Source organism: Astatotilapia calliptera, chromosome 10, assembly GCF_964374335.1.
Source record: "Astatotilapia calliptera chromosome 10, fAstCal68.1, whole genome shotgun sequence".
NCBI lineage: Eukaryota > Metazoa > Chordata > Actinopteri > Cichliformes > Cichlidae > Astatotilapia > Astatotilapia calliptera.
In genome coordinates, this window is record NC_137431.1 from 10,716,939 (window position 1) to 10,742,711 (window position 25,773).

Below are 25,773 nucleotides of genomic sequence, written 5' to 3' on the forward strand. Positions count from 1 at the left end.
TGTGTTTGATAGGAAGCTCGCGCGCCTCATTCGCTCGCACCGCGTGATTGACAGTCGGCCGGCCCGCCCCCGTCGTTTCTGTGCACATGGATGGGTCTGCTGCGAGAGCGAGAACCAGCATCGGAGTGGAGTGGAAACAGGAAGAGGAGGAGAAGAGGGAAGAAAGGAGAGGATCGTGCGAGAGACGAGGTGGCCAGGAGTTGAAAGGGAGGAAAAAGGGGAACAGAGGGGCGTGCGACGAGAGAGAACCAAAACAAAAACAACAAAAAAAAAGAAGGTAAAGGAGAGAACCGCGGGCGGGTGGGCAGGAGGGAGGCGGGGGGGGGGGACTGGATGTGCATTTATGTCTGAGTGGAAATGTGTCGCTTTGTGTACAGCACTGTGGAAGGAGAAGTGTAACTGTTTTCTGTCCCCTTGCATTGTTGCTGTTATTTGTGTCACTATGCCTGAACGATCTGCCTTGGATGAGCATACTGCAGTGTGTGTGGTGTCTGCAGACTGCCGCACGTTCATGAATAAAGCTCCCTCTCCCTCTCTCTCTCTCTCTCTCTCTCTCTCTCTCTCACACACACATACACACACACACACACACACACACACATACACATACATGCACACATACATGCTCACGTGCAGACACACAGCATGCGCAAGAACAGAAATGTGATGGGAGGGGGAGGTTGAAGATAGGGGAACTGTTGCAGTTACACTCTTGTTATGGCTACATCGGTGCTCTCCGGCACATTTAAACTGTTGAATATCCTCTTGTGTGAGCGTGGAGGGAGGGAAAGAGGCGTACAGTAGTAAGGCTCTTCAGTGCAACCAAGTGCTGTAATTATGGCTTTAGCTCAGGTCTGAACTGTGTCACTTGCTGGGCTCCTCTCAAAGTTCACTTCCCTCAACATGTTTCCCACAGTGGTTCTTTGGCCATGCGTTGACTCCATCTAAATATCTGGGTCACGTTTGATAACAGAAGCGATCCCTTTTTGTGATTTTGAAAGGAAAAGCAGCAGTCTGACGTTACTGTCAGTAATGTGAACCTGGTGTATGCTTTCAGCTGAAAGGATCAGTGCAAGTAACCACCTGCACGTGCATTTCTAGGTTACCATTCTCCCACAAACCCAGCTGTTTGTCACGCGCATTCATGCATGCATCCAGCGTCTTCTTCACTCCTGCTTCACAGTCTTTTGTTAAAGAGAGGGGGGAAAGCTGTACAAAAAAGCTTCATTTTTTTGCATTGTTTGCAAAAGACACCCCTCTTTCTTGTTCTTGACCTTGCCTTGGTACATTCCAGCACCCCCTCGGAGAGCTGTGCTTTATGGAGCATACACTGGGAAGAAGCTGCTGTTACAGAAAGGGAGAAGGGGGATAGAGCAAGAAGGGGTGTGTGTGTGTGTATGCGTGTGTGTGTTGGGGGTTATTTTTAGAAATGTGATTGATATTCGCCTCATACTGTACGTTCTTTCTCTGCGATGGTGACACTATTTAAGGCCGGCGTCCGATAAAATCACGCATGTGCACGAGAGCCTGCCCAGTCTCTTGTTTCTCGTCTGTACATTGTTGCTCGTCCGCTCTCCTCCATCTGTTCTCCTCACGTCTCTGCTCTGTGTTAGCTTAGCAATAGGAGACCACCAGAGGCAGCCCATCGTTCCTTTTATGGTATAGGAGCTGTGCTACATATACACACACGCACACACATGCACATGATGGAGCCTCGGTGGAAAAAAAGATCTGCACATCTGCAGCGGGGTCACTGCAGTCGGCGTGGTGGAAGATTTGCATGAATTTGACAGCTTGTTTCTGAAGCTCTGGAGATCTCAGGAGCTGACAGAGCTGCTGTGTAAACAACACCCAAGCCTGAAGAGAGCGAACAGAGAAATGTGGCAGGATCCATTAAATCCTACCGCTCGCCCCCCCCCCATTTCCATGTCAAAATTCACACACAAATGTAAAAACTCCCCTCCTTGCTCGAGGCCTTCCTCCCAGCTCTGGACTAAATGATATCATTGGTTGCCAGGGATACAAGGACACAGCGTGCAGAGAAAAGGAAGGGTGAGGCATGGGCAGAGCCGTACAGATTGCCTGGAAGAGAAAGGGTGGGATATTGGATATCAAGAGGGAGGGAGAAGGAAAAAAAAAAGAGCCTTGTTGAAACAAGTAAGGAAGAGAGCAAAGGCAAAAGGGCAGACCAGCAAGGAGGGGAAGGCAGGAGGAAAGAATGCCTGCCAGCTTGTCAAACCATGCTTCCTCTCCTCTCTTGCTCACAGCTCTTTGTCTTAGAGGGGGTCAGGTTTGCAGCAATGTAGATCTTTGCAAAAAAAAAACAAGAACAGAAAGAAAGAGAATGGGCAGGTGTACCCAGGGGACAGATGAGATGGAAGTGCCCTTTTTCTTAAAAAAGCAAACAAACAAACAAAACCTTCCTTATCTTGTACATCTGTGCACCAACTGGCGATGGTATTTCCTCAGTCCTTTTTTACTGTGTGTCTGTCTGTGTGTGTGTGTTTACCAGCTAGCCAAGGATGAGGATGTCTATTTAGAGGGATCCGAGACTCTGCGGGTCTGCTGTCTTTCTATTCCGGCCTGACAGCATCATCTAATTTGGACCAGAAAGTCCCCACTCCCACTCACCCCCAACTCCACCAACAACACTGTTCTCTCAGCATTTATTTTGAAGGTAAGACTTGTGTAAGAGATGCACAAACACACACATGGGTTCTACATTTGGTTTCAAATAGCCAGATGTGGGTTTACATGGCTGTCCTTCTTTGGTGGCATGGAAAGAGAAAGGAGATGGTGGGTTTAAGTGAACAATAGGCGTCAACAAATGAAGGCTTTTTACCTGTCTGCGCACAAACGTTACACACTGCCAAAGCAAAGAGGGGACTGTAGTGGCCAAAGGTACAGTGGTAATTGAATGCACCTGGCATTTCATAAAGTCAGCTCTTACATACTACACTTTTGGAATTGTGTGCGCTTTCTTTTGGGCTACCTTGCTGTGAAGGGAGTTTAACCTGCAGCAACTTAACCCATTCTGCACATGACATCATGTGGCCTCGCAGCTACAGCCCATATGTCTTGAATTAACTCCTGCACACATGGGTTTAATATTGGAGCCACAGAGCCGTTGTTGTGTGGAGTCAAATGCAAGCTGGTGCTGACTGACGGCTCCCCCTACAACACTGTAAGCAGGGAGGGTCTATACCAGATGGGTCTGCATACCGTTGCCCCATCACTTGCAAGCACAGCAACCGCAGCACTTTGTCCGCAAATGTTGTGAAAGTAGGAAAAAAGTGGAAACTGTTGTATGCAAGTAATTGTTTGGGACAGTCACAAACACTCAAAATACATTAACAGAACCAAGCGATATCTCAGCTAAGGAGACTTTTACTGATAAAGAGGCAGAGTGGAATTGCGGACGTTTGAAACAGCAGATTTTTAGCAGGACTGGGGTGGATGTCGCCAGATGTGTTGCATCTGCTGCACAGCATAACCCAGCGATGACTGATGTCACCCGGTTCTGTATGTGAAAGTGAAAGCATGCAGTGTTGTTGTAATGCATGCTAGCAGTGCAACGTTGTGTGCACGCTTAAAGACCTGTTGTGTTCTCAGTGTGCTCTAAAAATACATCTAAATGCAGTTGAGTCTGAAAAGCCTAGAGCTACAGCATTAGGAACTGTCTGGCCTCAGTTGCTCTAGCAACTGGTTGGAAATGGTCCCTTGAAGAGGCTGCTTCCTTCACTCATTCAGCACTCGCAGAAAAGTTAATATAACACAGCTGCAACAGTCTCACCACGCACAGAACCATGAAAAAAACAACAAAAAAACCCTACTTATAGTAGAATTAATGCACAGTGAGGGAAGTGGTGAAATGCTGCATGCCAGTTCATCATTCATTGTGAGAAATGAAGCCAATGTCTCACCGTAACAGCAAAGCTTTCTTCAGCAAGAAAAGTGTGTCATCATTAGAGGCAGTAAGTGATCTTTTCGGTCCACGCTAATGAAAGACGTACGTGTGACTTTCCTGTTTTAAGCAATGAAAGCAATCACAAAAGTGGAAATAAGAATTGAGGCTGTAAGACACTGTAAAAGACAGATACAGTGCAGCAAGCTCCTGACTTGATATAGATTGTGGCTTAGGAGGAATATAGGGAAACGCAGAGCTCCTGGAATAGCGACTGATAAAGCTGGCTAGAATGAACTCCTACTGTGGATGTCTGCTGCTGATTTGAGCCACATCTACCACCAGCTCTGTCAGTAAATTAGGGACTTATGGCTTGAAGGGAATGGTGATAAAATAAATGCAGCAGGCCACCATGGTTTTTTTTTTTCTTTCTTTGTCTTCAAAGTGAGGTTGCCATGGCCCATGGTCTCACTGCAGTGGGCTTTTTTTTCCCATCACTGGGTGACCACTGGCGGTGGTGGCTGTGATTAGAGAGAAGCTGAGTGCACAGTGCAGCTCTGGCTGAGTGATGGTATTACCACTGAGCAGATACAGTGCAGCAGCAGAAAATTCGGCGAGCAGAATTAAATCTACCGGGAGCACACAGAGTGATAGTGTGGCATCAGTTCAGTCACAAACCCACATGATTAAAAAAAATAAAGCTTCTTATAACGCCAGAAGAAATGCAAGTGTTGTGGAAAAATGCCTTGAACGGAACGTTTCACTTAACCACGTGTTTTGTCCACAGACTGCTTTTTTTGCTCTCAGGTGTGAAGTGGAGGGCCTCCAAAACACAGACCAAGACTGGTAACCACATAAATATTTTTGTCTGTCTCTGTGCTCTCTGTGTGTGGGTGTGTTTGTGCGTGACTATTTAAAAGCAGACATACTTCACAATTTGGCGCTACCGTACAGAGTTTATTATCACCCAAAGTCCTTACTGCACTACAACCCAGAGCTGCATCGACCTGAGGTATAAGTATCATGGAACTAAAGCTCCCTTTTTTATATACGTGGTATGAATGTAGGAATTAACTTCAAATGAAAATTACTGCACAATTCATTGCAGTGGACCCTGAATACCGTATACAGCATGTGTGCAGTATATGCATTTCATATACCTGGGATGTGCATGCTGAAATTTGTGTTAAAAGTTTAAAGGAGCATCATTTTGAAATTGCATTTCATAAAGTCAGGGTATTTAAATATTTACAGGTTGATTTGTGTATTCAGCATTTTCACTTACACATTAAACTCTGTGCGTGTGTTTGTGTGTGTGTTCCAGGCTGCATGTATCACCCAGCAGAGCTCTACTCTGGCCGTAACACATGGGACTCCTACTCAGCTGGAGGACCTAACAAAGGACAATGGGCTCCTGTAAATGCTCGCCCCTGGAGCCACACACAGAGGTCAGCAGCACCGTCCCCAAACCCACACACAAACGCAACACTTGCAGGACAGTATTTCATTTAAGGGGTACACATGTGATTCACCTGCAGCAGATAACATGTGCTATGCATGTGCCTCACCATACTATATTCGTTTGTTTCTATTTTCATGTCTCTGATCATATTGATATGAAAAAAATTAACCACTAAGGCTGCATCAGTTAAGAAAGCCAGTGTGACTTTTAAAAAAAGATTCTGGGTTTAAGCTCACTGCGGCCGTTGGTAGTGGAACAACTCGATGCTCGAACTTCCTCAAACAAGGGTCACTTGAGCACGTGAGACCTGAGCCTTTTGTAGTCTGGGCTGACTCAAGATAAGAGCCACTTTATGTGGCTGACTGATCAACTGAAACTCTGATGAGCATATTCATGAAAAGCTCTCACTTCATGTGCAGCTGTGGGAATAAACCCGTGTGCGGTTTCAACAGACAGGCTTGTGGTGAATGAAACTACAGCATCTTCAGCTGCAGTTGGCACAAGACTCAAGTCTCGCTATTCAGCTGCAACAGTTGAGGGTACGCGCTGATGAATGCGACTGTAGCTCATGCAGCTATGTGCAGTCGCGGCTTTTGGAGAGAAATAGATAATAAAAGTGAAAGGAAAGCGCTCGTTTTCAGCTCCATAGTTTTCTTCCTATTTCTAGGGTAAAGCTGCTACAGTACCTTTGCATGATTCGCAGATCAAAATAATCTTCATGCATTTTATACGGAGCCTTGGTGCAGCCAAGTTCATCTAATGTCTGAAACAAGTCATTTTAGTTTTCTTTCCACTACCTTCAAGCAAACTTAGCTTCTGATTGGCTGCTTCTCATAGCAGCAGGTAGGTAGAGAGTGTGTTCTTGCAGACAAAGCGCTGTGCATGAGATGACCATATAAGGGAGATCAGCTGTTATTCACATCATACAAAGCCAAGAGTTTAAAAACATACTGCCTGGATATAGTGTTTTAGAGCAGTTTGAACTAACTGATAACAGTAATCTAAATAAGTAATGTAGAAATGAAGCTGATGCTCTTATTCCACTACGTATTTGATGTGTTTATTATGCGCATCCACCACTTAAAGTTTAAATAGTTTGGTTGAGTCATGGTGGTTACCGTGTGTGGTTAAACTAGTGTTTCTTAATCAGGCCCCTCTGGTGGAGCATAGAGCCACTGCAGGGCTGTAGGTAAAAACATAAAGCTAAATATAGTGTTCTTTATTTAACATAAGTAAACAAAATTCTGCTAATGCTGTGGTGATAGCATTTATTTCACAGAGAAAAAAAACACCTTGAAAACATTTTCTTGTGGGGTGTGGGCCGTAAACTATTTTCATTTTCTGAAGAGGAGGCATGCCAGGAGAAATTTTAGAAGCAGTGGGATTAAATTATTCTTGCAGAGACCTTTGATGAACAAGCTGTGAAGTTTAGCATGTGGGAAAAAACTGGATTAGAGTCGCTGTGAAGGAAAACCTCATTTCTGAGTATGTCCAAAGTTGTGAGCAACTTTGAGCAACAGTGAACTACATTTAACATTTATTTGCAGAAAACATTTGAGAAATTAGCTTTAATCTGACTTCAGGCTACGAGTAAAAGCGTCACATCTTTTGAAACGAATTAAGACAACACAATATTTTTTTTGTCCCCCACTATAGGCTCCAAGAGGGGCGCAAACAGCCATATCATTCTCTGTCAAGTCGTATTTATAGCAGGTAAGTATTTATCGTTCATACCACACTTTAAAAGGGTTTGTGTTGACCAGCTTTCAGAGCTATGTGCTGTGATTTGTGACTGAAACTGCTTTTGTCAGTGTCATTTTCTCTAAGCTGGCTTCACTCGTACTGAGAAACTGAACAGTACAACTCTTGATGCCCTGATGAATCTGAGTATTGACCGGAAAAGTTTCCGTTATACTGTGGTGTAATTACCATTAATGCCTGTCCACAGCGTGGTCCTGAGTTTAGTTGTTTTCACAGGGGTGACAGAACAATCAACCATGTCCCGGACAAAGGTATCCCAAAGGGGCATAGCCAGCTGCTGCGAATTTGGGATGGTAAAGAGGTGCAGTTTGAGGTCCAGAACTGGCATCACAACTCCATCCATTCGTTCCACATCCGAGATGGCACCAACAATGGTTATCTGCCAGGACCAGAGGAACGCTACGCAAACTGGCAAAACAATGTCAGCAACTTTGTGGTGAGGTGTTGCTGATAAGTCATTAGTTAAGGAATCTTGACTGTATTGTTTTTCTTTTCCCAATAGAACGGGGCTCCTCGCCTGCATCGCAACAACAGGGAGCTTCAGGGAACCACGCCAGAGAGATGGGCCCACTCGGACCCCCGCAGGAGTTTCCCAGACAGGATGGTGAACAACAGAACAGGACCATGGAAACGGCCAGCCCTCCACCAGCGACGGGAGCAAGCGCATCATCACAGTCCAACCCCGGAGCACCCATTAACCCCCCGGGATGAGTGTCCAGCTAAGAGGAGAAGAGACTTTGGACCTGATCAGGTAAATGTGTTTGATTTTGAGACACAACCTTTATTTCATTTTTTAAACGCAAAATGCGTAAAATGTCACTGCTAGATGTCAGGAGATTGCAGTCGGTCAGCCAAGAGAGATCAAAAGCATTCAATGTAAACAGTAACCCATAACTGCTATGGTCAACTTTTTTTCTACTATCTGTGTATAAAAGCATTTTTGTACACGCTTTGTTTTAACATATTTGAATAACACGGAAAGTAAATCAGGAAAGTGTTTTACGTTTTTTACCCCGTAAGTCACCTCAAAACCTCTGGCCTCAATTCATCTATGGTGAGTGCAATATGTATCCACGTCTGTAAAACTGTGTAAAACTTCTGTTCAATGGCAGTTATGCTGAGATAAGTTGTTGAGGATATCCAAAGGCTTTCTGTGTTTCTGGCTGCTGTTAGCGGCGTTTTTTACCGTGTTGGCTACTATTAGCTGGCTCTAGTGAAACTTTCTTTGAAGTGGCTCAAAAACTGGAAGTAAAGTTTATGTACATCTTTGTGTGTTAGAGCCCTGACTTCGGTTCAGGAGCAGAGGCTTGAGGTGAGGAAGAAGAGGATGGTATTTTATACAGATGCTGTGTTATCCCTTTCCCTTGTGTTTTAGCTTGTTGAAGGGGAAGCCTTCTCAGGCCATAAAACATAGGACTTTGACTATTACATATGTAGCTAGTCTCTAGCCACATACAGGAAACTCAATTTGCGAGGTCGGTGATGTCCATCTCGGGCACTCAAACACTGCATGTTTAATGGATTCGTTTTAAGTTCACGTGAATGGATCAGTTTGTTTAACGCCATAATTACTCACTAATCAATATTTATTTATGAATACAACATTGTTTTTTTTCTATTAACCTTAGTTTCTTAAACTTAGTCAGATAATTTCATTTGACCTTACTGTGCCAATTTCACTGCTGTCACTATGTTTACATGTACACATCTATATGCTACATGGCATTTCATTTCTGTGTAACAGCCCCACCTATTGGTGTAATGCAGTTTTAAAAGAAAGGATATTTATCTGTTTAGGCTTGTCATACTGGATCCAGGCAATTACCTTTACTTGTTCGTGCCCCATCACCACCTCACCAACAGCGCTCCAACCAGGACGACTGGAAGCCTCCAAGTGACAGGGCGGGTCCATGCCACCACTCTGAACACAGGACCTCAACAAAACAGCAACAGGTGAGCATGTACAACATGTATTATTCCTCAGATTTGGCACAATCATTGATTCCCAAATCTGGTTTTTCACTTTTGCAGGAAACCTCTAAACTGCGAGCTGGGAAACACGGCTTCAGTGACCCAGTGCCATCCAACCAGAGCTGCGGCAGGAGGCCACCGAATTATGGAAGCAGAGGGAAGGTCGAGCGGAAAATCTCATCTTCACCAGCAGACCACACCCGTGTGCCTTACAGCCACCAACACCATCACTATAACCATCAACGGCACACAGGCCAGCCTAGAGCACCTCAGCACAACGCCCCACTACACCCTCTGGAGGATAAGGACTCTTGGAACCATTATCACAAACAAAGCACAGTAAGAGATAAACTACTATCACACTTTTATTTCAGTATGCTATTTTACACATAGTAAACAGGTAGAGTGTTTTTATTGCAAAGCCATATGCTCATAAAGTGTGGGTAGATGTTGCTCTTTATCACCTTCAGAATTGACAGGAGACAGTATGTTTTTAAAGGGGTCATGCTCTGGTGACCATGATGTTATTTGTTGTGTACAAGAAAGAAAAAGTAACCTGGTCTTTTTCCACCCATCCTGAGGATCCTCCAGAGCGTTTGGGATCTGTATATCCTAGCTACAGTACCCTATAGTTAAATCGATTAATAATGATTAATGATTAGTGTCAGTATAATTGTGTTTTCTTCCACATCCCCAGTTTTATTGTGAACCTAAAGACCATTACACACTGAGTACTTAGCGGAAAAGTGACACATTCCACATTTTTTCAGTTGCAAACTTGTCGACCGCTCGTCGAAGCGCTGAATTTTAGCAGAAAATTAATTCTCAAAAAACGCACTGTGAAAAAAGTTGACATGAAGCGATGATGAGCTGATCCTGATGTTTCTAAACAAGAAAAGGAAGAAAAGGAAGAAAAGGAGATTCTGAGCTCATCCAATTCTCACATAAAGGCAGCAGCAGGGAGAATTTCTTGGTTTGGTCCAGGAGTTCAAGCTATATCACGAACACTTTCGTACATATTTCAGGATGTCAGTGGGGTAGTTGGAATTCTTGTTGACAGAGTTTGGACCACATCTGAAGAGGCAGAGAAGTAATTTCCGAGAGCAGATTGAACAGTGTTTAGTAGGGGTGCAACGATACACAAAATTCACGGTTCGGTTCGGTTCGATACTTTGGTGTCACGGTTCGATATTTTTTCGATACAAAAAAATGTTCATGCCTTTTTAATTTGTCATTTATTAAAATTATAAATGTATATATTTAAACTCAAAGGTACAGTTTTTAAATTTAACCCTAACCCTTGTGCGTGTTTTTTATTTTGACAGCGAATGCGCACCTGCGGACCACTTATGTGCAGCCCTGGTTATTTAGCTCGTCATATCGCAGCCACAGAAATTCTTTTGTCCATGAAACCATAAAGCTGCACTTTCTTTTTGCCTTATAGTCTCATTTGTCATAACTTCTCCGTTTTGTGGTAAGCTTTTCTTTGGCTGTCACTTCTTCACCCTGACCTGTCTTATTTGGCTCAGCAGAACTAAAATATATATCGTGCTGCTTTTACACACACACTCACATAAGCTCAGCGATTCTCTGCGCGATCAACCTCTCACATGTTTAAGCTTGCTGCGGGAGATTTCACTTGTCATGTTTGCATAGTAAGCTAACGATTAATAAGACGATGTCAGAGGAATTGGTGCACAAATTATCATCACTCACAGATCAGTGCTGTCGCTCTCTATACACAGTTCGCACGATTGCAAAGTGAAAGCAAAAAACAAGCGCAAATTCAAACGCGATCAATATGTCACATATTGACAGTGGCTCACCGATGCCAATGACATAATTACCCAGCTACATTTCTGAAAGAATGCAGAAGCATTGACATATATTTTTCCTTCCTACAATAGCCCGACGGGCAGGGAAGAGATAGATTTTGGTAGCCCGACTGAAAAAATCGCTAGCTCCAGGACGTCGGGCTAGCGATATTGCAAGCCATGTATCTGATTGAGGAATCACTCATCTTTGGAAAAGAGAGTTTATTACAGAGAAATGTCTCTTTCCAAAATAAAAGCTATACTATCCGCTTCTTCTGGGCTATATTCTCAGCAGCATAAGGAGAATCATGTGCTAACAGCTGTCTAAATGACTCGGCTAAAGTTAGTAGCATGCTTGTTGTTTTTGTCTTTGCACTAGGATGATGTCGGCGTAAATGTGCAGTCATATTCGTTGTGTTCCCACTAGTGCTTTCAGGTTAATCTCGTTGAAATGACCTTAACGCCACAACACGGCAAATCTCCGTTAACGAGCTACCGCCGATCGCCCCGTGCATGGGGCTAGACGGCCAACACGTTAACGAGCTAACTGCGCTAACACACTAGTTCCCACCCATGTAATTGAGCATTGCATGGCACATCCAACATACTGTTTTACTTTAGTCCATGACTCGCTTACCTTCAGGGTCATACGTCACATGAAAACCAAAATAATTCCAAACGCCAGATCTGAATGAGGGTGGGGGAGGTCCATGTTGCAAGGAGAGCTTAACTTCTGTCTTGCTAGCTTGCCCTGCGCTCTTCCTTCTGACTATGCTGTCTGTGTTGAGCGCTCAGTGGATCTGCGCTCGACAGTGCAGCCTAGGCGGAGTAGTCGAACGCAGATTCACTGAGCGCTCAACACAGACAGCATCGTCAGAAGGAAAGTTGATAAAATAAATTACAAATGTTGTATTGTTCGATACATATGCGTACCAAACCGAAAGCACTGTATCGAACGGTTCAATATCGATACGAATATCGTTGCACCCCTAGTGTTTAGCTGTGTGTAAACAGGTAAAACAGTATAATTTTACTATTTACATATCATTGCATATTCAGTACTAGAGATGGACCGATCCGATATTACGTATCGGTATCGGTCCGATACTGACCTAAATTACTGGATCGGATATCGGAGAAAAATAAAAAATGTAATCCGATCCATTAAATATCACGAAAGCACCTCACAAAACTTGCAACACGCCGTAACTCACCTCAGAACGTTAGCACGTCGGAGCAGTATGCATCACGTGATAGAGCGGCTGTGGCATGGGGACCTGTCGGTGGTCTGGATAGCATTTGGAGCTTCGCTAGCAACCCGGCATTTCATCTCCGACAAAGTTATCCCCGAGAGAAGTAAAGCAAGTGTGTAAGTCCATCTCTGAATGTTTGTAAAGCATTCCTGCGTTAAGCTTAACAAGCGACTGCCTTGCTTCTTGCTGCTACTTCAATCATGAAACTGCTTAATGATCAGCTGATCGGCTTTTCTGTCGCGAGTCCGTGTCTCTTGTTTGTTTTTGGCCCACTTTGCACCAGAAAGAGCAAACCAGCGGCTGAACAACAGCAGCACGTTTAAGCTTTATAAGCTGTTGTTACAATTTATTTAATATTACTTTCTACACCAGGATCTTTTTCTACGTAGCTGACGGCTGGTAACTGTGCAGGGGCGGATCTAGCAAAGTTTAGCCAGGGGGGCCGATAGGGCATTAACAGGGAAAAGGGGGCACAAAGACATACTTTTCTTTCTTATTCTCATTTAAAATGTCTAGCTTTTAATAAATAATTATCTGACACCCAAAGTTTTAATTTGATGTAAAATGAATAGAAGTCAATTACTGTATATAGTGACTATTAAGTCTAATATATATACCCTAGTAAGCTATAGTACTTTTTCCTTTGGGAAGGTACCATCTGTGCAGTCTGCAATTTTGTTGAAGAAAGATGTTGAATCTATTTAATATTTCTTGAAAAATAATTGATTTCTGTGCATTTTTTTTCACACTGCATCAAATTAAGGTTGATTACGTTGATTAAGCATCATGAGGTGGAGCGTGAGGGGTGGTTCCCTATTTTTTATTTATTTATTTTTGTTGTTGCTGGGAGTTGGAACCCTATTAGTTAGGTTGCTTAATATTTACGCTAAGTACTCTTTAAAATACCAGAATAGGGAGGATGGTGTAGGTCTAAGTTTATTAGATTGATCAGTATTGCTGAACTATGAAATATTTTTTTTGTATACAGGTATAACAGAATAGCTTTAGTGTAGTTGTTGTTTTAAACTTGAGTATGAACTTATACAAAATGCAGCAAGATATTTAAAAAAAAAACAGTTTTGTTGATTAAAAAACACTATATTGGATTCATATCGGTATCGGCAGATATCCAAATTTATGATATCGGTATCGGTATCGGACATAAAAAAGTGGTATCGTGCCATCTCTATTCAGTACTGGCTTTGAGCTACAATCACACTTTTTGCCAGATTCAGTGATCTGATTGGTCAGAATGTTTCTTTTCATCAGAAAACTTAGAAAAATTCAGCTTGGTCCCAAAAAGTACATGACAAGTTTGTCCAGTAAAATTACACGGTCACTTGCACAGTCACGTGCACCAAGAATAAGTGAGTCTGAAAGATATTTTTAACACTTAACCAATTTTACATGTCTGGTGTATAAAGGCCTTAAATGTACAATACAGCTTAAAGTTACTGATGCAAAATTAATTCTGCAGGAGAATCAGCGCATTCATCAACGGACAAATTCAAGGGACCCCTCCCTCTTGAAATCTGGTGTAAACTCTCCTCAGTACTCATCTGTACTCTGTGGTCCGAACAATGGAGGTTTTACTTCCAGCAGTACAGGTGCTCCTTCCAGTCCTTCTACAGACAAAATGCTCAATGGCAGAAAAGATTCACCAGTCATTCAGCCGCGTTGTCCCAGCCTCAGTGGGCAGCTAAAGCTCCAAGAAAGTCCCAGTGTCATCCCGAGACCCAGTCGGGGATCAAGTACATCTCCGACACCCCATGCTGGTTCAAAATCTAGGCTTTCAGACCTCAAGTACAGGAAGACCTCACAGCTCCTCTGCTCACTGCAGTCTCCCCACGATAGAGCAAGAGTGGACAAGCCTGAGAGGGAGTTAGAAGATAAAAAGTCTGAATCCAAACAAAAGTATAAGCTGCTGAAAAAGGAGAAGAAGGGTGACGTTCCAAAGATGGGCAGAAAGGGTGAGGACAGAAAAAGGCGGAAGAAAAAGGAGGAGAAAAGGTTGGCCGAGAAGAAAAAGAAACGCGATAAAGCATCTAAGAAGGAACGGAAATTAGCCCTCAAAATGAAAGTTACAGAACAGGAAATGTTTTCTTCCATCTCTGTTTCCACCTGTCTAAGTGAGGCAAAGATAAGTAAAATGCAGACTTTGAACGGAGAGAATCAGGCCCAGTCACCACCCAAACACAAGCACAGGGACAGGAGTGAAAAAGGAGAAAAGACTACCTATAGGTCATCCACAAACACCCTTCATCCCAGGCCCACTTCACAGCAGCCATCCTCAAAGTCTGAAAATCACAAAATGCTCAAAAAGAGCAGCAGTGCCCCAGAAACCCCTCTTCCTAAGAAAGCCAGCCACCACCAGGCCAGCAAGCGTTCCACCATCGTCTCAACCCAACTGGAAGGTGAGCCAAGAGCAAAGCCAGATGACATACTCCCTTCCCTCTTATTTAAAGCCTTAGCGCCTCTCAGTACAGTGTGCTCGGCTGGCTTAGAGCAGCAAGGTGGGCAGGGAGGAGTTCTCAATGCTCCAGACCTTCAGCCTGTGGCTGTGATGGGAAATTTAAGGGAAACGGGAGACAACCTTGCCAACACACCTCCTGTGCTTAGCTGGCAGGGATCTCCAGTATCAGATCTTGGAGATGAGGAGGAGGAGCTAGAGAAAGGTGTACTAAGCAGACCTGTCCTCCAGCTCAGCCCCACTCAATGTCTTTCACCCCCTCCTGTAGAGAGTGAAAGCATTGATCATATGAGTGCAGAAGATTATTCCCACAGCAGCATGTCTGAATTCTCTGATCTACCTTGTACAATTGAACAAGTTCTGGAGGAAGAAAAAGAAGCGATGATGGACAGCAGCAGGAAGCTGTCTGGCTCTCCCCTTCATGAGTTTCACAATGATGACGCAGGTCTTGATGATGTCTTTGAGAGCCTGGCCACCTTACTTGCCAGCCAGAGGGTCGCGTGCCGAGGTGGTCCATTCGGCGGTCCTCCTGCTAGTGATGCCAATGGAGTGAAGTACTCTTCCTCTCTTGAACTGGGCCCAGATATCCACTGCCCCGAGAGCCAGGACTTCTTCCCTACATCAAATCCCACAGAATCCTCCGAACCCAGTAATCAATCACCAGTTCACATTACCTCAGACACACTTGAAGAATTCCGCAGTCAGACAGATGTGAGTAAGCCAGCCACCAGCTCAATGGTGCAGGAAAAAGAGGAGGGAAATGAGAGTTATGTACAAGATGTGATGAAACAAGACAACAAGGATGCAGCAAACCCGATGGAGAGGACGAAGACTCTTTTGGATGGGGCACTGAGTGCGGAGCTGACTCTGACCACAACACATACAGTAATGAAGATGGTAAAGCAAGCTCCCTCTACCAAGGAAGAAAGTGGAAACGGCACAAAGACAGAACGTGCAGGCAAAGAGAAAAAGAGAAAACAGAAGGTAAAGGATGGGAAAAGAGAGGGAGCGATCAAGATTAAGATAAAGAGAGAAGAAAATAAGGTCATCAGCTGTAAAATTAAAACAAGTAGAGTACCCGATGTAAAAGACAGCAATGCTTTATCTTCAGTGCCAGTTATTTCATACTCAGCCAGACTGGTCAAAGACAGCATGAAGGGCCAGACTCCTCAGGAAAATCAAACCCCAAATGGTAAAGATATCAAAAGACAAAAAGTGGACACTGGGAATTCAAATGCAACAACAGATGAGAAGAAAGGGTTCGTTAATGAGACTGCCTGTGTAGTCGGAAATACAGACGTTACCACCTCAAATTCAACATCAGCTGTATCAACAAGTCCAACCAAATTAGATCGTAAAGTGGACCCACTGAAACTGAAAGCGCTGTCCATGGGCTTGTCTAAGGAGCTGAAGATCCTCTTGGTTAAAGTGGAGAGCGGCGGAAGGCAGACATTCAATATATCAGAAGTGCAGGAGCCCAGAATCCCAATCCCACTTTCCAAGATCAACATCACAAACACAGCCGCTGATGTGATCAGAGCATGCAGGTGAGTATAAAGCTGACAAATGTGCTACCAGCTCACTGAGTGTTATTCACCTCTCTTAATGAGTATTAATGCTCTGGTATCATTTTTTTTCCTAGGGGGGCAAGTCTGAAAGGGAAATTCAAGGAGTCGTACTTGCCTCCCGCATTCTCGGTTAAACCCAACATTGCAGTGGAGACCCCCATTCCTCGTGATAAGCTGAATCCTCCTACACCAAGCATCTATGTGAGTATGTGCTAATTAATGGAGCTCAAGTAACCAGACTTCAAAAGTAATCTTGTTTTTAGCCACGCTAACAGGCTGGTTCTGCGGATCATGTTCTCAGGCTAAGCTGGTCAGTTAGCCTAAACTCAAAAACCTGCTAACCTTTCTAGCCTAGCTTAGCCATTCTCAACTTTTGAAAGGTTAAGAATGAAATCTCTTGGAAATTTAAAAAAAACTGGATGGATTGCAGTTCAATTAGTTTTTATGGATATACAACAAATCCCCATGTTAACATTTAGCTCAGTTCTATTTCTTGGCCTGTTTATTGGTTAGCAAGCGAGAGCTATCCTAACACACCTTGTTTGAGAAATCTGCAAATTTCAAACCTACTGTGAGGACTTTTCCCCTGGTTTCCAGAGAAATGTTCTCCAACACTGCATTCAGATCTCATCATGGTTTACCCCGTGCTGTTTTCACAGTTGGAGAGCAAGAGGGATGCCTTTTCTCCGGTTCTGCTTCAGTTCTGCACTGATCCCAAAAACGCTGTTACGGTCATCAGAGGCCTCGCTGGCTCCCTCCGCCTTAGTAAGTTTAATTACTGTTAAAAAAAATAATTTTACTTTATTGTTTTGTTCAAATCATCACACAAGAAGCAGGAAAGGTCAAATTAGGCACAGATTGTTCAGATTAAAAAAAACTGGTTTGTCATAGAAGTAGTGGATATTTTAATAGTGCTGTATCTTGCTATATAACCCATTTAAATTTTGTTAGCCACATAACACAATCGAATTTCCCAGAGGAACCCACCCGAGGGATTAATAAAGTTCTATCTAATCTAATCTAATCTAACACTTCCTGCTTCATCTTTCACATTTAAATGCAAAACATGTATTCTCAACTGCGATTGATGGCTTGGCAACCACTCTTCTATGATTGCCGCTTTGAATTCATTTGCATGGCAACACCGGTCTCAGCAATTGAACAGGGGAAAAAAATTTTGTTTTTGTAATTATCTGGTAATTATCTTTCTCTGTTTCTTTCTCCATCGCAGATCTTGGTCTGTTCTCAACCAAATCTCTGGTGGAGGCCAATTCGGACCATGCAGTGGAAGTGAGGACTCAGGTTCAGCAGCCTGCTGATGAGAACTGGGATGCAAGTGGCGCGAGTCAGACATGGCCCTGCGAGAGCAGCCGCTCACACACCATCATTGCCAAATACGCCCAGTACCAGGCCTCCACCTTTCAGGAGAGCCTGCAGGTAGGCATACTCTCATGTTACTTTTATGGCAATTAATGTTGGGTAATTAAATAACTGACTGAATAATTGAGTTGCACCAGCTTTTATTTCAGCTCATGGCTAAATAGATTTTAAAGAAATATTGTATCACATGTTCTAATGTGATTGCTGACATTGCTAAATTTGTTGTTTGCCTGCTGGTGTCTTTTCACCCCTGAATATCATTTTTTAACGGACACTTCAGGTTGGAAGTTCAGCAGCATTTGCTAGACCAGGGTATTTTAATAAAGCAAACAAAAAAAGTTCAAAATAGGGTGTATGGCCAGGTGGCTTCAGGTCATTTCTTCTGTCTGTTAAAGAGGAAAGGGGATTGACCAGTAGAGGACATGGGCAACAGTATGTGACCCAGTTCCAAAAGGCTCCTATATCATTGCAGTCTGTCTGCCCATTTGCACAGTCCACTGCATTAAGCTCCATTTTAAACCAACTGGCTTTTAGTCAGAGTGCATTATAAATCCCTCCCAACAAGAAGTGCGCATCAATGCAGGCTTTCTTACCACACCTGTTTTGTGACCGATATGGAGGAAGCTACACATGCAAAACAAATAAGCACTATCTTTGGTGTTGAAAAAAAGAAACAGATTACAGCTGTGATTTGAATATGAAGGCAGTGTTTTGGATCGTCTTGCATATATTACCAGGGACAGAAATCTGAGCCGTCCATTTCCTACTGCTATGCTTCTTGAAGAATAAAGGCTGCTAGCTCTTCCATGTATCAGCACAGAAAAAAACCAAACAAACAAAAAAAGAGGTCATGAATGAATGTAATCATAGGTCTGAATATAAGACAAGCGGGAACATTTTGGGAGTGTTGTTTTTAAATGTCTGAATGAAACAGAAGGTTGTTGGGTGCAGTTATAGGCACGTTATTAGTGTGTTCATCTGATAACAGTATAAAACAAAGCATCCAAGGATCGCAAAGTTCATGTTTCTGTCTGAGAAAGGCAAAGCTATCTCAAAGCTAAAAGTCCTGTCCCGTAGTTAAGAGAACCTTATTTATCATGAAAAAATGTGGTGATCTTTTCTGTGTTAGACAAATGTGTTAACCGCTATGCTATAGACTGGAATTAGGTTGAAGTGGGGTCCATGAACTAGAACTTAAATGTTGGTTTACTTGAATAAACAACAGTGATTTGCAGTGTGTTAAAAACATTTTTAAAGTTGTATGAAAACTAATGTTTTGCAAACTGGAGATTAGCTTCTTTTTTGTCATCTCAGATGTGTGAGATGTATATTTTTCAAGAAAGAATCCATGCTTCTGTAAATAAGCATACATGTGTTATGTGTTCCACTGTGAATGATAATTCAGAATTGTTTTATATTCTTAGACTTGTATTTACTTTTGATGCAGGTCTGTCCATCGTTTAAAGCATTAGGGGGACACTAACAGTATTTTAAGGTATTTTGTTCAAAGGTTATTTGAATAAAATACATTAAATGAAGGTTGTAGGTTAGTAAGCAGATGTGTAGTAGTTTGTGTTTAACAATTTAAGTGTCTGAAGTGAGGAAATCAACACATGCAGGCAAAAACGTGATTGACTTCACAGATGTTTCTGTCCAAAACTTACCTTGAATTTATGTAATCATGCATTTGTTATCAGTTATAAGCTAAGCTCATGCAGATGTATTATAGGAGGAGAAGGAGAGTGAGAATGAGGAAGATGAGGAACAGACTCCAAACCAATCGGCAGCCACAAAAGCCGCTCTGACACTATCCAACAGTAAAGGCAATCATACCTCAAAAGCCAGTTCTGCGTCCATCTTGAGCAAAGCTCAGCCTCCTCATGCCAACAGCTCTCTGAGGTTAGTGAAAAACTGTGATCTGTTCGTGTAAAAGGTCACAGTATTACAGCGAAGCATATTCATGTTAGGCTTGTGTCTCTCCCCAGCTCAGAGCAAAAACCTGTTGGAAAGATCATTAAATTCGGGACCAACATAGATCTGTCTGATCCTAAAAGGTAAGATCATGTTAAACTTACCTAATCGAGGATCCACAATCTCTCACATTACCTTCTTTTTTTATGACTTTTTTTTTTTTCAAGGTGGAAGCCCCAGCTGCAGGAGCTGCTGAAGCTGCCAGCTTTCATGCGAGTGGAATCCAGTAACAACATGCTGAGTCACGTCGGTCACACCATCCTGGGCATGAACACTGTCCAGCTTTACATGAAGGTGCCGGGCAGCCGTACACCAGGTAAGTGCGTGTCTTGACTCAGGAGGGTGTTTTTTAATGTTTCAAATGAGGGATAGCTCAGTAGGTAGAGTGGTAGCCCCATGATCGGAAGGTCAGGGGTTCGACTCCACTGAACGGCTACCTTGAGGTACCCCTGAGCAAGGTACCGTCCCTACACACTGCTCCCCGGGCGCTGCACTGGCGGCTGCCCACTGCTTCACTGGGTGAATGGGTTAAATGCAGAGGAACTATTTCCCTATGGGGACTAACACGCACACTTTACACACTTTGCTTTTCAAATTAAAAGGACTGCTTGTGTTTCTCATCAGGTCATCAAGAGAACAACAACTTCTGCTCAGTTAACATCAACATCGGGCCTGGTGACTGCGAGTGGTTCGCAGTCCATGAGCACTACTGGGAACTTATTAATAATTTATGTGAAAAGTGAGTTAAGAACTTATTCAGTTGAAACAAAAATGATACAAAAGATGTTACTGTAGCCTGAATTGCTTTGGTCTTTCCTTCAGGCATGGAGTAGACTACCTTACAGGCTCCTGGTGGCCAGTTCTAGAGGATCTCTACAGTTCCAACATCCCTGTGTACCGCTTCATCCAGAGGCCAGGCGACCTGGTGTGGATTAATGCAGGGACTGTGCACTGGGTCCAAGCTGTGGGCTGGTGCAACAACATTGCCTGGAATGTGGGACCACTCAACTGTGAGTTACAAGGACAAAAATAAAATAAGCCAAAAGCAGCAGCTTCAAACCTCTTTGTCTAAAGTTACTACTTAAATATGCTGTTGCCTTTTGTCAGCCACTGTTTTGTGTTTGCTTTTTTTTCACTCCTCCAGCATACCAATATCAACTCGCCCTGGAGCGCTTTGAGTGGAACGAGGTGAAGAAGGTTAAGTCAATCGTTCCCATGATCCACGTTTCCTGGAATGTGGCTCGCACAATTAAAATCACAGATCAGGATACCTTCAAGATGATCAAGTAAGATGTGTGTTTGCATCTACAGAATACATGTGTGTATGTGAGGGGGCGTTAGTTTACATCTTTCACTGTCTTCCCCTCCCTCTCTGTCTCCCTCTCTCTCAAACACTCAGACACTGCCTGTTGCAGTCCATCAAGCACATCCAGATTCTGAGAGACCAGCTGGTGGCTGCAGGGAAGAAAATCTGTTACCAGAGCCGCGTGAAAGACGAGCCAGCCTACTACTGCAACGAGTGTGATGTGAGTGACTCTTCTGTTGTGTGAAAGAAGTGAAAGCATGATACGAGTCCCACTTTCAAAAGTCGAGCGCGGTGTTAGTTTAATCAGGCTATGAGGTCGCTCAGCTGACACCCTTTTACACATCCAATTGGCAAATCCATCCTAGAAGATGCTGTTTGTGCTGCTTTAGCTTTCCCTCAGTGCTGCATACCTGCAAGCTGCTTTGTAACCCTCCTCTGCTGTAGCTGCTCCTTTTCATGCTGTTTATGGCATAAGCAATGTTATATCTGCAGTCGCTGATACCTGCTTTGTCCTGTGTTGGGGCTTTGCTTTGGCTCTCCCTATGTCTGCATATAGAAGGGTCTGGAAGGTTCCCCAACAGAGTCATACCACTAAATATGAACTAATGCTTGACTAAAGTGGTGCTGACTACACTGTGTTTGTGCAGGTGGAGGTGTTTAACTTGCTGTTTGTGACCAGTGAGAACAGTAGTAAGACGACCTACGTGGTGCACTGTGAGGACTGTGCCAGAGCTAAGAGCCCGTCGCTGACAGGAGTAGTGGTGCTGGAACAGTATCGGACAGAGGAGCTGATGAAAATCTATGACGGTTTTGTGCTGGTTAGTATGATTTTATAATCTCTAATGGTCACTTTTTAATCTGGCATCTGGAATGAATTAAATTTATTTATTCAGACTGTTTTTTGTTTTTGATGGCATCTCTGTCATGCATTTGGAGCTACGGTGCTGTGAACAAGTATTTCCCCCGTTCTTGATTTTTTTTTCCCCACATATTTGTCATAATTACATGTTTCAGATCATAAAAATATTTGACAAAAATAACCCAAGTAAATACAAACTGTAGTTTTTAAATGAGTTCAATTTCATGGACTGTGAGCAGGCCTGCAACACATGTCTAATCAAGAAACCACTTTAAAAAAGCTGTCTGACAAAGTGGAGCAGGCTAAAAGATCTGAAAAAGCAACACATCATTATCATGAAACAACTGAGAAACAAAGTCGCTGAAAGAAAGCGTTATAAAGCCATTTCTAAGGCGTTGGGACTCCAGCAAACCACAGTGAGCTATTATCCACAAATGGAGAAAACTTTAATGGCCGGCCTACCAAAATTACTCCATAAAGCTTTTAACAACTCATCCAGTAGGTTATAAAAGAACCCAGAACAACATCTAAGGAACCCACTCATGATTCAACAGTAAGAAAGAGACGAAGGCTCATCTCATGTTTGCCAAAAAACATCTCGATGATCCTCAAGAAAATATTCTGTGGACTAACTGGACAAAAGTTGATTTATAATTATTTATTTATTTTTTTTGCATCATGTAACGGGAACAGAGCATGTCATAAAAAGAACATCACACCAGCAGTCAAACATGGTGGTGGATCTGTGATTGTCTGGGGCTGTTTTGCTGCTTCAGGGTCTGAGCGACTTGTCATAATTGGTACAACCATCAGTTCTGTTCTCTACCAGAAAATCCTGAATGAGGATGTCCTGCCGTTAGTTCATGCCCTTAAATTTAAGCACACTTTGCTTATGCAGCAGGTCAGTGATTCAAAACACATCAGCAAGTCCTCTAAATGGTTCAAAAAAACAGAATTAAGGTTTTTGGAGTGCCCAAAGTCCAGATTTAAATCCCCCCAAAACCCTCCAATGTGGCTCACTTAAAACAAATTCTCTAAAGAAGAGTGAGCCACAATTCCTCCACAGCGATGTGAAAGACTCACTTCCAATTATCACAAATGCTTAATTGCAGTTCTTGCTGCCAAGGATGACACAAGAAGTTACCAGGTTTACTTTTTCACATTTTCACTTGGTAGGTCTAGATAAAATTCTGTATTTACTCAGATTATCTTACGGTAGTCTAGTATTACCATTTGTTTGATGATCTGAATCATGTAAGTGTGACAAATATGCAAAAAGCTAAGAAATCAGGAAGGGGTCAAATACTTTTTCATGGTATTGTTTTAGCGAAATTACCTTCCTACGTTTTCTTTTTAACAGGCTGAGCTAGCAAATTTGTGAAGTTCACAACCAAAAAAGAAAATCAGAATTTCCCTGTAACTTTTATTTTTTTCCAAACAGCTACATTGCTTCACTTTACAAAGTGATATCATCTTGCTTCCAAATCATGTATTTGTCATTTAAACAGAGAATAGTCATCATTCTCAAAAAGCACACTGGGTTGGATGAAGTGCTGTTTACTGGTGGCTGATGTGACGCTATTATGTTAATCCAGCCTTTAGAGTTTCTCCCTTTAGAAATGTGTGAATGAGAGTTTATTTCTCTCGATTTCTCTTTTTTTTGTTTTTTATTGGCTTTGGTTAACCTTCCCTAGAACTGCTCTCATCTACCATTATACATATCAAATAAGTCATGTGTTATTTGGCTAAAATTTATATTACTTTTGGCCATTTTGTAAAATTGGGGTTCACATTATGATTTCTTGCTGCAGTAAGGGAGTCTGCTAGGTTCCCTGTCCTGGTGCTTTTAAATAAACAACATCCTTATTGCAGATACTAGTTGTCTGCTTTGAAAAATAGTCCGCAGTAATGCAATGAGTATTTGATAACAGCTCTTTCCAAACCCCCAGCTGAACTGTCTCTCTTCCTCTTTTTTTTCTCCCCTCATCCTTCAGACTCCAACTCCCTTCTCAAAGTGAGGACTCCTCCACAGTGTCTTTCAGCCATAACCAAAACTCTAATGGCAGCACAAATGTTGCCTTCAAGGCAATCTGTTCCTGCAAACACTGTCTCAATCAGCCAATCACATTTACTCAGTATTGTTTACATCACACTGTAAGGTATGGATACTCAGCCAGTCCAACTATATAGCTCACCGTCTTCCCCATACCAGCTGCTGATTGGACATGTGTTTTGAAATAGAATGACTAGACTGGTACTTTTCACAAGAAGCATTTTAGATAAGGACAGGAGAAAAAAAACACAATGTGAGCACTGCTAGCACTGAAAATCAGGTGATGTATTTTCAACGGACACTGCTGTGATTCAAAAGCGTCAAGTAGCCAGTTCTGTGTATTGATTCAGGTACTTTTATGCAAATTCAGTAGAACTTTTTTACACCAATCTAGTTATTCTATGTGTCCATGAATTTGCTGTGATTCTAATGTACCAGCAGGGGAAACGCTTCATAAGAGAAGTAGCTGATTGTCACATTTGGCATTGTACTGGTTTCTGTTTCTGGTTATTTGTTGTTGGGGTTTTTTTTTTTGTTTTTTTTTCATATTCAGGTAAAAGCTCTGACATTTGTAACTCCTGTCTGTAAACTCTCTGAGGTGCTATTCCAATCTTATTTATGCTCGTTAGATGCTTAAAAAAAGTTTTACCAGCCTAGAAGTACACCACATTGGCCTTGTGAACTTTAGAGGAGAGATAATTAGAAGATTAAACACACACAAAGGTTTTATGTAAGCATTAAAAAGAAAAAAACACAAATTTTTATCAGTGTCTCTAAAATACGGGTTTAGCAGAGGACTAAAACAGTTTTGTTCTTATTTGAAAATGAAGTGTGCAGAAAGAAAAACGAACTTGTCTTATTTGTTTTTGGCTTCTTCACAGGTCTAAATGGTGTTAGGTGTGGTTCTATGACACATGGAGGAAAAAAGGCATTGTGATGTCTTTTTCTTTTCTCTTTTTTCATTATTGGAATGGGCAAACAGTCCCAGTTTTATACCTCTTTTGTTTCAATATTCTTGTTTCTAGATGACAGAGAAGATAAATAATTGTAAATTGTGAATAAATTTATGGGATACGCAGTGGTGTGCATAGATGGGGTGCGAGAGAGCAGGGGTCGCCGTTCGGGTTTATGTCAGTGAAGTGCTCGTGAAGTGAAACGTCCGGAGGGACACACAATCATGTTATAATGCAAAAACCAGTGAGGTCAGACTGCAGGCCGCGTCAGTATCGTCAGTCCTGAAGGGTCCAGCTCAGTGCGCTGCTGCTCAGAAGTTTGGGTTGGTTTCGGAAGATTTTTTGTTTCTGAAATAGAAGCATATTTGTTTTTTGTCTAATGAGGCATAGTGCTGATCAGAGATGCCACATGCTACAAAACAATTTCTGATTAATGGACAAAGTCGTCATTGCTTCGAAGAGAACCATCACTTCTGTGTTCTGCGGTGTTTCCTGTTACAGCTTTATCGTGCTAAAAGGCTATGTGGTCGTCAGAAGAGTGTTTTTGTAAATTAAATGAGTACATGTGAAAATGTTTTTTGAAGTAACGGAAGCAGTAAATTTGGCTCGTTCAGTTGTAGCCAAAAAGAAATTGACAAACTAGTTCTAATCAGAATGGAAAGAGATTTTGGAGAGGCTGGTGCACAGCTGAGGAAGAGGAAAAGTCCATTATTGACTAAAGACTGGTTTGAGAAACAGGTACCTCACAGGTCCTCACCTGGCATCTTCAGTGAACAGCAGCTACATAACGTCCGTCTCAGTGTCGGTGAAGAGGTGACTCCAGGATTCTGGTCTTCAAGCAAAGTTGTGAGGAAAAAGCCATATTTTGCTGTTCGGTCTTCTGCCCGTCTTGTGGCTTTTTTCCTTTGTGACACTGCTTAGACGCCTCTTTACTGCAGATGTTCAGACAGGCATTTTATGGGCGCTGTTGAAGCTGCCAGAGAAGACGCCATGTGGCATCTATTGTTCAAACTGGAGACTCAGATGTACTTGGATACTTTATTGGCTG

At 42.7% G+C, this 25,773-nt stretch overlaps 1 protein-coding gene across 6 annotated transcripts; it reads left to right on the forward strand.

Annotated features, from left to right (window-relative positions):
- Positions 1-24,850, forward strand: kdm6bb (lysine (K)-specific demethylase 6B, b). Of its 6 annotated transcripts, none has more exons than XM_026181239.2 (22): positions 1-277; positions 2,513-2,677; positions 4,692-4,750; positions 5,229-5,352; positions 7,023-7,079; positions 7,344-7,548; positions 7,630-7,878; positions 8,925-9,080; positions 9,159-9,437; positions 13,643-16,182; positions 16,278-16,404; positions 16,863-16,968; positions 17,435-17,640; positions 19,313-19,482; positions 19,569-19,637; positions 19,722-19,870; positions 20,179-20,293; positions 20,377-20,564; positions 20,699-20,840; positions 20,954-21,080; positions 21,508-21,678; positions 23,714-24,850. In XM_026181239.2, the coding sequence occupies exons 4-22, from the start codon at positions 5,234-5,236 to the stop codon at positions 23,735-23,737; spliced, it is 5,199 nt and encodes a 1,732-aa protein (XP_026037024.1). In that variant the 5' UTR covers positions 1-277; positions 2,513-2,677; positions 4,692-4,750; positions 5,229-5,233; the 3' UTR covers positions 23,738-24,850. The 6 variants fall into 6 exon arrangements, 5 of the variants coding, with proteins under 5 accessions (XP_026037024.1, XP_080163148.1, XP_080163150.1 ...); XM_080307025.1 differs by having other exon boundaries at positions 81-277; positions 2,517-2,677; XR_013911683.1 differs by having other exon boundaries at positions 8,925-9,437; positions 19,302-19,482; positions 23,714-24,125.
- Positions 24,851-25,773: the final 923 nt, after the last annotated feature.